The sequence below is a fragment of the Diadema setosum genome, chromosome 19 (assembly GCF_964275005.1).
Source record: "Diadema setosum chromosome 19, eeDiaSeto1, whole genome shotgun sequence".
Lineage (NCBI taxonomy): Eukaryota > Metazoa > Echinodermata > Echinoidea > Diadematoida > Diadematidae > Diadema > Diadema setosum.
In genome coordinates, this window is record NC_092703.1 from 24,888,049 (window position 1) to 24,900,223 (window position 12,175).

General features: G+C 44.7%; 3 protein-coding genes across 3 annotated transcripts; all 3 read left to right on the top strand.

The window, feature by feature from the left end:
• Positions 1-756: 756 nt before the first annotated feature.
• LOC140242931 (uncharacterized) lies at positions 757-2,257 on the top strand. Its single transcript, XM_072322677.1, has one exon. It carries the CDS (start codon positions 842-844, stop codon positions 2,255-2,257), a length of 1,416 nt encoding a protein of 471 aa, XP_072178778.1. The 5' UTR covers positions 757-841.
• Positions 2,258-2,817: 560 nt separating this feature from the next.
• On the top strand, positions 2,818-4,968 carry LOC140242364 (integrase/recombinase xerD homolog). The gene is made up of 2 exons (XM_072322100.1): positions 2,818-3,010; positions 3,886-4,968. The coding sequence occupies exons 1-2, from the start codon at positions 2,818-2,820 to the stop codon at positions 4,857-4,859; spliced, it is 1,167 nt and encodes a 388-aa protein (XP_072178201.1). The 3' UTR covers positions 4,860-4,968.
• A 70-nt stretch (positions 4,969-5,038) lies between these two features.
• Positions 5,039-6,841, top strand: LOC140242932 (uncharacterized). The gene has a single exon (XM_072322678.1). It carries the CDS (start codon positions 5,307-5,309, stop codon positions 5,859-5,861), a length of 555 nt encoding a protein of 184 aa, XP_072178779.1. The 5' UTR covers positions 5,039-5,306; the 3' UTR covers positions 5,862-6,841.
• Positions 6,842-12,175: the final 5,334 nt, after the last annotated feature.

Below are 12,175 nucleotides of genomic sequence, written 5' to 3' on the forward strand. Positions count from 1 at the left end.
GAATGTCAAAATTTTCAAGCTCGCTCGGCGCTTCGCTTGCTCGCATTGAATCATGCCATTCTCCTAGTGTTGCAGCCAGTAATTGCCAGCAGTTGCGCCCGATGCGCCCCCATTAATTTCCAAAGCGAAAGATATAGCTACAAACGCCAGTTTTGGGACTGTAGAATGTCAAAATTTTCAAGCTCGCTCGCTTCGCTCGCTCGCATTGAATGGTTATGCCATTCTCCTAATGTTGCCGCCAGTAATTGCCAGCAGTTGCGCCCGATGCCCCCCCCCCCCTTAGTTTCCAAAGCGAAAAATATAGCTACAAACGGCAGTTTGGGGACTGTAAAATGTCAAGATTTTCAAGCTCTCTCGCTCCGCTCGCTCGTATTTTATTGTTATGCAATTCTCCTGATGTTGCTGACAGTATATAATTTGTCGTTTCACACTGTCATTCCATAATCCATGCAAGGAAAACTTACAATGTTGCTCAATGACTGCGTTGTTGAATACAAAGTATCACATTCCGTAATGTATTGTAGTCCCATTATTGCGCACGCACACACGCACATGCATACACACCGTCAAAATTACCTGATCATAATAGGCTGATCAGTAAATTTTGGGAGAAGCAAGGGGGATCCCTCCAGTTTCATTCAATTTGTAAGGCATTTACACGCCAAATTGGCAACTTTTAATGATATGCTCGGCCCCCGGCAAAGTTACTATAGCAACCGGGCCACGTTATCCTTCGTACCGCCATTGTTCGATGCACTTTGCCCCAGGCAACAACGTGTTAAGTTCTCGGAACGTTTTACGGTCCAAAACTCGACTTGTGAGATCGTCTATCAACCAAAAGATGGGAAAGAGGAAGACAAGGGACAAAGGACAGGATCCACCACCCAAAAAAGTCAAACAGACGTCAAAGGCCAGCAGAAAAAGGGCTCAAAGTACTGTCACAGATGCAGAGGCGCCAGGCAATCAGCAACAGGTCAACCCGCCTCGTACGCGTACACGTAGACGTAATGGCGGCACAAGCGCGGCTGCTGAAACGACAGCACCACAACGGGAGCCATCTGCGGCCCAGGCAGACGTGGCGGTCGGAATGACAGGCCAGCAACCGCCGCACCCACGAACACCGGGTGAGTTTCCTATGCATATGCTGCTTGATTCACAGCAAACCCCAGTCAATCAGTCAAACAACCTAAACAGGCAACACACTGAAATAGACGGTAGATTGTTGGAAGGGACGAATAGATTTGTTACCAGCCCCACAATCCCTTCCTCTTTCCCCTCCATAGTACCCAATGCGAATTTCCTCCTGGGAAATATGGAAAGAGGGTCACAACCCAGTCCTGGCCAATGTGCCGGGAGTCAACCCGGTGACACAAATCCTGATCAACAACAAAATGAACAACCCAACCACACAGAGCCCCAGGCCCAGGGCCTGCCACAAAACCTTCAAAGGCCAAGTACGGGTACTCATATCCACAGTCACACCTACCACCAACACCAATCCCCCCTGCATCCAGCTGGGGACAGGTTGGGCACATCCATCCCCCACAACATCCGAGAAAAGATATGGAAGGGGGAATTCATTGATTTGAATTTGTTGATAGACAACCAAGACCATGCAACCCAGGTTATGCAGGACATGGCAGAACAAGAGCGGGCCAACCTCACAGTAGCACAAGTAGATGGGACCTGGGTATTAAAGCCGGTCACCCCCCCCCCTACCAAAAACAAGATTTTCTCCATCGAGGCATGGACAAATGCATTCCTTGTATACATGAGCATATATATTGAGGCACACCCCACAAGCACACACGATCTGCTCAAGTACTGCCATCTGATCCGCTCTGCTGCCTCCCGCTACCGTGGCCTTGGTTGGAGGGACTATGACAAAGAATTTCGACACCGCCTCCACAGGAAGGGGGGTGCTTGGGCAATAATGGATGGTGAGCTATGGCTACTCCATGTGGTTAGTGGGGGGTCACCTAGGATGACGAGGGGGTTCAATTACCCACCACAATCTACACGAGAGACCAGGGGTACAGAGAGGAGGCGATACCAGCCCCTCGCAAAGCCCAATAGGAATTTTCGACCCTCCACCCCCCGCACATTACAATACTGCTATGACTTCAACAACGGCACATGTACCCGCAGGTACTGTCGATACATGCACAAGTGTATGCAGTGTGGGAAAAACGGTCACAAAAAAACACAGTGCTCAGGCAAGCAACCCAATGCAGGAACCCTCAAACCATCCCAGTAGAGTACTCTATTGTGACACAGGGAATAACAGTACACATCACACGGGAGAGTCACCCCCAATTCATCAATCGAGTAGCAAAAAGGGTTATAATGCACGTGTGCAGAACTTGAGATCACTAGCACCAACACCCATCAAACTGGACAACCTGAAACCACTATTGAACCAATACCCAAACAAAGTAGCAGCAAGGATGATTCTCACAGGTTTTAGTGAAGGATTCAGATTAAACTACACAGGTCCACGTCTGCCGGTAGATCTGCCAAACTTGAAATCGGTAGAAAACAACAAAGAGGAAGCGTTGAGGAAAATAGAAAATGAAGTCAAACTGGGACGGTATATGGGCCCATTTAGTACAAGACCACTAAAAAACCTGAGATCCAGCCCAATTGGTCTAGTACCCAAAAAAAAAAAACCCTGGCAAATTTAGACTGATTAATCACCTCTCATATCCAGAAGGCTTCTCAATTAATGATTTTATTCCAGACGAGTCCTGTGCAGTAACATATACAACGTTTGATACAGCAGTCAACCTGGTAGCCTCAGCAGGTGTGGGAGCCGAAATGGCAAAGGAAGACATAGAGTCTGCATTCCGCCTGCTACCCATACACCCAGACGACTTTGAACTACTAGGTGTCAAATTCGAAGGGAAATATTATGTTGACAAGTGTCTACCAATGGGGGTCCGCTGTGCACCAGCATACTTTGAAACCTTCTCCACATTCCTTGAATACTGTGCAAGGAGGCAAAGCCAATGTGAGAATATCATTCATTATGTTGATGACTTTTTGTGTGTAGGCTCAACCCAGAAGGGAAGAGTGCCCTGCTACAAAATGATTCAGGCCCTGCGGGATGTTTGTACCGATTTGGGAGTCCCATTAGCAAAAGGGAAATCAGAAGGGCCCACCACATGTCTGACGTTCCTGGGCCTAGAACTAGATTCGGTGAAAATGCAAGTACGGGTTCCCCTGGAGAAGATCCAGGTAATTAAACGCAAAATCAACAAGACTCGGTCAGCCAAATTGGCTACAGTTAAGGAAATTCAGTCCATAGTTGGCATGTTGAACTTCATATGCAGGGCAGTACGCCCTGGCAGGGCCTTTCTCCGGAGGCTAATAGATATGACTAAAGGACAGACCAAAGGAGATAAGCAAGTGGTCCTTTCAGAAGGGGCAAATGAGGACCTGGGAGTTTGGTTAGAATTTTTAGAAGGTTACAATGGGGTGTCTGTTATCCCACAAGAAGAATGGGTGACAGATGAGGACATAGACCTCTACACAGATGCAAGCGGGGAGATAGGCTACGGTGGTTACCTCAATGGCAAATGGTTCAATGGGAAATGGCCATCGCAGAACATAATTAGGACCACATCCATAGCATGGAAAGAAATGATCCCCATTGTGATTGCAATGATGGTATGGGGAGAGGAACTCAGAGATAGAAGGATACTGTTACACACAGACAACATGGCGGTTAAACACGCGGTCAATAAGCAAACATCCCCATGCCCACAAATAATGGCACTTCTGAGAAAGTTGGTAGTAACATGCCTAGCAAAAAACATTTCAATCAAAGCAGTCCATGTCCCCACCCAGGATAATGGCATTGCTGACTCCCTCTCACGATCCCAGGTCGATCGCTTCAGGAAACTGGCCCCAATGGCAGCGGTACACCCTACTCCAGTTCCAGCAGGGATATGGCAGATTTAGCTCAAGAAGCCCACAGACTGCTTGGACAGGCATTGGCAGAAGGGTCACACCGGGCATACCAAAGGGCGGTTAACGCATTCCAGGAATTCCGTAAAGATCACCACTTGGACCTGTCATGGCCAGCACCTACAACACAAATCATCTCCTTCATAGCTTTCCTCTCTATTAGAGGCAAAGCGACATCAACCATTTCACTTCACGTAGCAGCCCTGTCATACATGCATAAAATGCATGGCTGGGCAGACCCCACTGATCATTTTGTAATAAAGAAACTACAGGAAGGGAGCAGGAGAGACAAAAAGAAGGGAGATGATAGAAGGCCTATCACACAGGATCTACTCAAAAGGATGATCCCCATAGTACGACTGGTGTGCAAATCCCAGTATGAAGCAATAATGTTCAGGGCCGCATTCCTCCTAGCCTTCTTTGGGTTCCTACGCGTGGGGGAGTTCACAGCCCAGCAGAAACATGAGATTACAGACAAAGCACTAATCAGAGATGACATTCAGATAACCCAAACCCCAGGACAATTCATGTTAGTACGCATCAGACACTCCAAAACAGACCAATATGGGCAAGCAACCACATTGAGAATAGGAGAAAATGAAAACAAGGAGATATGCCCAGTGTCGAACATGACAGCCTTTTTACAGCTGAGGCCCCCCATGAAAGGGCCACTGTTCTGCCACACAAGTGGTTCCCCACTCACCAGGTACCAATTCAGTGCAGTTTTGCGAAAAGTGTTGACATGCATAGGTGCAAACCCAAGCCATTATGGCACCCATTCATTCCGAATAGAAGCTGCAACCACAGCAGCCATGGAAGGGGTACCAGGGGAACAAATTATGGCCATGGGGAGATGGCGCACTGATGTGTACAGGAGGTACATAAGGTAAATTTGGCAGCAACTCCTTTTAAGGAGATCAAGGCCCAGAATAATAGCAAAAGAAAGGAGAAGGAAAGAAAAGAAAAGAAAAATGGATCCTGTTGAACAAAAAAAAAAACAAAAAACAAAAACAAAACAAAAAAAAACAAAAACAAAACAAAAAACAAAAAAACAAAGCAAAGGAAAAAAAAAGAAGAAAAACAACAAACAAAGAAGAGAAAATAAAAGAAGAAAAAAGCAGTAATAAGCCATAAGAGGCTAAATAGTGATGGTGTCAATCACATAATATGAGATCATTATAATAATCCTCTCTTTAGCAGTAGCATAATTATTTGGGGATGCGATATGCACTTATATACAGATAGGCCCTCTATTACACAACAATTATGTTACGTGTAGCACAAGATACTGCTGGCTGTCTTATTTTGTCATTTCAGGGCACCCTAACATCTGGATAATGGGTGACAGCATCGTGCGCAGAGCCAAGGAGAGGGCCGCAGCAACACGCCAGCTCCAGCTAGGCACACCATACACCATCCAGTGGCATGGCCAAGGGGGCGCAAGACTTGAGGATGTGGAAAGGATGGTGAACAACGGGCTGAGGTATTCTGCTCCCCCATCAATAGTGGTGCTTCACTTGGGAACCAACAACATTGGCCAAATGGATGCATGTAGCTGCAGGGCAGCAATCAGAACAGCCCTCAGCACACTCAGAGCCAGGATGCCACAAGCTCTTATCATGTGGTCTTCCATCATCCCTCGCCTGGTCTACCATGGGAAGCGACCAACAGGTCATACTAACCAAGATGCATTGGAAGGTGTGCGCATATCGCTTAACAACTACGCGAGACGACAGACAAAGCGCATGGGTAACGCCTCAATCATCATGCACAATATTGCCAGGAGCAATCACCAAATGTTTATCAGGGATGGCGTCCACCTGTCGGACCAGGGATCAGACATCCTAATTGCGGACCTTGCCCTGGCAATCAAGAAAGCACTATTCCAATAATAAGTCAGACTGGGATAGACCAAAGGTACACCGCTGCCCCCCCCCCCCCTCGTTCAGTACGCAGTTGCTTATGAGAATGATACACAAATAGAGGGGCCAGGGCCGCCTGGACAGTCGGTCATGCCACAATACATGGCAATACAGCCTTGAAGCATGCATGATATATTTACATCATATCATATCATAATTTTATATACACTGTTTGTATATTTAAGGCGTTGTTACATAAACACCCGATCAAGGATAACCTTCCTGGGGACATTGCCACTGGGGGCATAGTGGTGGAGTGGAAACTCGGTCGCACAAGCGCAGTATAGTGGGCCATGGGGGAATTTTTTCCAGCGTAGTACACACACACAACATTAGCTATAAACGCCATTGCAACTTGCTGGTTTTTCGCCCCCATCACCGCCGTTCCACCGGTGGCAATTTTCAGCCCAATTTTATTCGTAGAATAACTTAAAGCCAAAGCATAGTTTAGGGACTTCAAAAAAAAAAAAAAAAATCCCTAATTGGTTCTCGTGTATAGAGTTTTATGAGTTCTTATAGTCCAGTGAATATGTGATTATTTAAGGTTCATAAAATGTAATATCTCGGGGGGACCTCGAGATTCTTTCTAAAGGATTATATATAGAGCTCCTTCTAGGGGCCATTTAGTGATTATTCAAACCCTGTTATTTAAAGTCACTACAAGTGTTTAATTTTATTTTTTGGTTCTGGACACTTACTTGGAATGTGGATCATTTAGTTTAGAAAGGAGGAGAAAAATTCACCCCTTCAAAACAGAACTATATTTTGGCTTTAATAATGGACAAAGTGAATGCATGGTGGCCCAGAGAGAGACTGGTGCTCCTCAACTTATTTGTTTAGGAATCAATGGTTGGCTTTAATATACTATTTGTATACTTTCTTATAGCAACGATGCTAAGGTATTTAAATATAAAGGAAAACTGCCCCATTAAGGAAGGCAAAAAAAAAAAAAAAAATTGGGGTGGAAGGTGGCATTAAACTTCTCTGGGCCCCTATACTTCATAAAGAATAAAAGCTAGCACCATCCCGTTGGCGTAATTGCGTGCTGGGACGAGGTACGATCGCCCAGCAAGTGACTACACAACCCAAAACCGAGACAAATACGTTTTACTATGGTGTCAACAATTATTCATTTATTCAAATGCTCCAACTGGTTTAAGCTCTACCTTTAATGGTAGTTTTGATAACATTGATGAGAAGTGCAAAATGGTTACATTAGTGCTGAGCTTGAAATGCCCGTCCATAGATGATGTTTTAAATCTAACTGGCCGTGTTATCAGCAGTGAGCCAAAGATAAAATGTTGATCATTACAGCATATTATTGAGTGAGCAATGAGCATATGGTTTAGTGCTCAAACATTGTTTAGTGAGCATATTGTTTAGTCCAACTTATGTGTTCAAACATATTGTTAGCGTTTGTTGTCAAACATGACAATTTGTGTATACTATGTGAGTTACATTCAAGCATTGCCTGCGGGCAGAAATAAACCATCAAGCAATGGCAACCAAGGGTCCACAGTGCTTTCTTTACAAAATTACCTGATCATAATAGGCTGATCAGTAAATTTTGGGAGAAGCAAGGGGGATCCCTCCAGTTTCATTCAATTTGTAAGGCGTTTACACGCCAAATTGGCAACTTTTAATGATATGCTCGGCCCCCGGCAAAGTTACTATAGCAACCGGGCCACGTTATCCTTCGTACCGCCATTGTTCGATGCACTTTGCCCCAGGCAACAACGTGTTAAGTCCCCCCCACCCAACCCATTTGGAAGCATAGAGAGCATTCTTATGCAATATGTGTTGAATAATAATGTCAGCATAAAGCAAATCATATGATGTGTCCTAGTAAGCAACTGGCAAAGAGGTGCATTACACTTGAGTGCCAGGGCCCAAGTTTTCGGGCAGGATGGTGCTACTTGCTCTTGTTTCGGCTACTTGTATTAGGCCACTATGGCCAGCCAATATTCTAATACAGGGTGAGAAGTTGGGGCAGTTGGTTTGCTCGAAGTCACAATGTATTAGGTTGTACCATGGCCAGTCCATCTTGGTGGTACCCGGGCTAGCCGTCAGCTTTCGTTATGGTGGGAGGTTGGGCTGAATTGGGCAGCCTGCTCATTGCCATGAGCACATTTATGGGGCACCTGGGCTAGCCCGCTGGCTGATGTAATGGTGGGAGGTTGGGCCGGATTGGGCAGCCGCTCATTTCCATGAGCATTTTTTGTCCTTATGTCGTGTGTTTGTCTGTTTGGTCGTTTGTTCTGTCTCTTGTGGTGCTGGGCTAGCCCATTAAGTTTCATTATGGAGGGAGGTTGGGCTGGATTGGGCAGCTTGCTCATTTACTTGAGCAGTGTGTGTTCTGCTTTGTGGGGTGCCTAGGCTAGCCCGTCAGCTTGCATTATGGTGGGAGGTTGGGCCGGATTGGGCAGCTTGCTCATTTGCATGAGCACTTTGGGTGGTACCTGGGCTGGCCAGTAAGCGGCAATATCGTGCGAGGTTATGAAGGTGGCATTAAACTTCTCTGGGCCCCTATACTTCATAAAGAATAAAAGCTAGCACCATCCCGTTGGCGTAATTGCGTGCTGGGACGAGGTACGATCGCCCAGCAAGTGACTACACAACCCAAAACCGAGACAAATACGTTTTACTATGGTGTCAACAATTATTCATTTATTCAAATGCTCCAACTGGTTTAAGCTCTACCTTTAATGGTAGTTTTGATAACATTGATGAGAAGTGCAAAATGGTTACATTAGTGCTGAGCTTGAAATGCCCGTCCATAGATGATGTTTTAAATCTAACTGGCCGTGTTATCAGCAGTGAGCCAAAGATAAAATGTTGATCATTACAGCATATTATTGAGTGAGCAATGAGCATATGGTTTAGTGCTCAAACATTGTTTAGTGAGCATATTGTTTAGTCCAACTTATGTGTTCAAACATATTGTTAGCGTTTGTTGTCAAACATGACAATTTGTGTATACTATGTGAGTTACATTCAAGCATTGCCTGCGGGCAGAAATAAACCATCAAGCAATGGCAACCAAGGGTCCACAGTGCTTTCTTTACAAAATTACTTTTCCACAAGGTGCCCACCCGGCCACCCCCAATGTTTCGACCCACCGTACGCCACTTTACATAAATATATTATACAAATGATGCACAGGATAGAGTGTGTTAGTGAAGGTGCGGCACGCTCGAGAGTATTGACAATGGTGCGACATGCACGAGGCGCAGCCGAGTGCATGTTTGCAACCGTTGTCAATACTCGAGAGTGCGCCGCACCTTCACTAACGCCACGAAATAATCCTGTGCATCATTTGTTTTATAAAATGGGTCGAAAACTAACAGCATTATTCACGTACCTTTGTGGGTCAATACCAGTCAGCTACATGTAGCACTCGCTCAAAAGTCAAGATGTCCGAAGTTCGTCCCAAACATTTACGCACATCGCACTCGGAAATCTCGCACATAAGTACTGTACGTACGTATAAGAGTATACGTACGCCATGTACTGTTATGCACAGGAAAGGCCGCCGGCTGTTGTGGCAGCCCGCGGCCCGAACTAGAAGTTGTTTACAGGATTGACAGCGCGTATAGTAGCGCGTGACGCACTTGTAACAACTGATTGAGTGCGCACTGTTAGTGTAAACATTGTGACGTACGTCAGGCCAGGGAGGTGGAAGAGAGACTCTTCTTAGTGCATACCTGAAGAAATTAATGCACGCACACGTGACTCATTTCAGCGCTTCCAACTGGCTACATTCTTGAACCCATGTTAAAAAATATAATATATACACACACACACACACACAAACACACACACGTACATGTATATATATATATATATATATATATATATAGCAATAATAAAGTCACAACACAGGAATGCAGGGAATGCATCAATCGCCAATCTTGATTTAATGAATAATCCGAATTTTCAAGGATCCTTCCTCTTCTTCAGGGATGACAGTGCGAATATTCACAATGATTATTAAGAGTGAAGTGTTACTACCCTGCTAGCGCGCGTAATATGTGTAACCAAAACAAAAAAATAAAATTCGGATTATTCATTAAATCAAGATTGGCTATTAATGCATTCCCTGCTTTCCTGTGTTGTGACTTTATTATTGCTATTTCTAGTACTGCCAATACGCGGAAAAACTACAATATACATATATATATAGATGTGTGTGTGTGTATGTGTATATTGTGTAACATAGTATGGTCTATCGTGAGCCCCCTCCAATATTTGCCCCCCCCCCCCAAATCCAAAACTGCTTCCGGCGCGCCAGGTAAGTCTAACGTTAGATTCTGGCCCTATTAAGTGCCATCGTAAATTCGTGTGATTCATGGGGTAAAATTACAGAATACCGGCAGCCAATCACGGATAGCGCAAATCGCTCTGAAAAGAGCGTAATTACGCTTGCCGATAGCAACCATCTGAAATATTAATCCGATCTGCGATACGGTCCGTGATTCGGCTGACGACGATTGCATGGTTTGTTTACGTGTGTTTTCTTTGGTCTGTGCGGTAAGAGTGTGGTTATTCATACGTACCCTTTGTAGTTTTCGGGGGTTTCGGGGGTGTCCCCCGATAGCGACAATAATGTAGTTCGAACTGTTATAGATTTTGACGATGCTAGTCTAGACTAGCCGTTAAAATTTACCCGAATTTACGATGTATACTCACTTTTTTAGGAATTCAGGATAGTCCGTATCCTAGAAAACGATAGAAATTTAGGTGAGACTAGAAAACAATCACAAATAATTGCTGGTGCTAGCTTACAGTAGAGCTTACGCACTGCGTGGGTGCGCTTAACAGCCCACCATGTTTACTCTATGCAGTCAATACAAAGTACAACAGTACACGTACGTACACGTAACACCTTATGCTCACGTGTGGCACGCGTATTGAGTCTGCAGAACGCGCGCATGTTTACTAGCACAGTGCAGTACGTATAGCAGTTGAGCGCGCAATTGTCTCTTGACAATACGCGTATACGCGCTGCCTTGCAAAACTATTGTGATTGTATGGATCGTGAATAGGACTTCTTCTTCTTCTTCTTCTTCTGGTTAAGTCTGCCTCCTTCAATAGCCTGAAGATTCTTGCAGACTGGTGCTATTTACATTATAATACAATTTATTTACAGATATTTACAAGCACATAGAACATTTGACGAAAACAACTAGCCACTGTGATCAACCGTTAGACGGTTTCGAAATGATCCCACAGATGGCGCAGAAACAATGTCTGACGACAGGGAATTCCAGTTCCTTACAGTTCTTGGGAAGAACGAATGGCGATGCGATTCAGTTCTCGAATATGGTACCTGATAGGAGTGTGGTTGCGAGGCTCTCGTTAACTGAGTAGCCTGTTTGATAATATAGTCCTGTGCTGAAAGAGGAGTAAGATTATTGTGTATTTTGTACATCATAATTAACCTGTCATTTTCTCTGCGCTGTTCCAGAGTGGTCCAATCAAGTTCTTGTAGCATTTTGGTGACACTTGAGGTGTTATGGTAGCGATTTAAAGTGAATCGCGCAGCTCTTCTCTGGACCATTTCCACTTGGTGGATTAGCTTCTTGGTGGATGGGTCCCAAACTGTAGAAGCATACTCAACAATTGGTCGAACCAACGTTTTGTAAGCTGTGGCTTTAACATCAGAAGATTTTATGCGAAGATTGCGTTTTAGAAATGCAAGCACGTTATTGGCTTTATTGACAGTATTATTGATGTGTTGGGTCCACTTCAAATCAGAAGTAATGGTTACACCTAAGTACTTCACGGATCCAACAGATTCAAGAGGGGCGTTATTTAGATGATACACGTGTTGCACCTTACTTCTTTTCCTGGATATTGTCAAAACCTTGCACTTATCTGTGTTCAAATCCATCATCCATTTTTTCGCCCAGTCACCAATTTTGTTTAGGTCCTCTTGAAGATTTTGCGTATGATGTTGATTGTCGATGGTCATGTAAGAAATTGCATCATCGGCAAAAAGGCGAACCTTTGACGCGAGACCATCAGGCAAGTCATTGATGTAAAGCAGAAAGAGGCAAGGCCCAAGAACCGATCCCTGAGATACTCCAGATCCTACCGCTACTGAAGAAGATTTAATACCATCCAAAACAACCCTCTGACTTCTTCCATTGAGAAAACTTTGAATCCATTTCAGATTTTTCCCCCTGATACCGTAGTAGTCCAGTTTACGTAAAAGCCGCTCATGTCCAACCTTGTCAAAAGCTTTTGAAAAATCCATGACTATAACATCCGTTTGACGACCT

Coding starts and splice junctions, on each gene's coding strand:
- LOC140242931 (XM_072322677.1), top strand. CDS start 842: ATGGGAAAGAGGAAGACAAGGGACAAAGGACAGGATCCACCACCCAAA.
- LOC140242932 (XM_072322678.1), top strand. CDS start 5,307: ATGGGTGACAGCATCGTGCGCAGAGCCAAGGAGAGGGCCGCAGCAACA.
- LOC140242364 (XM_072322100.1), top strand. CDS start 2,818: ATGGCAAAGGAAGACATAGAGTCTGCATTCCGCCTGCTACCCATACAC. Junction 3,011..3,885: donor TGCAAGGAGGCAAAGCCAAT/GTGAGAATATCA, acceptor TCACGATCCCAG/GTCGATCGCTTCAGGAAACT.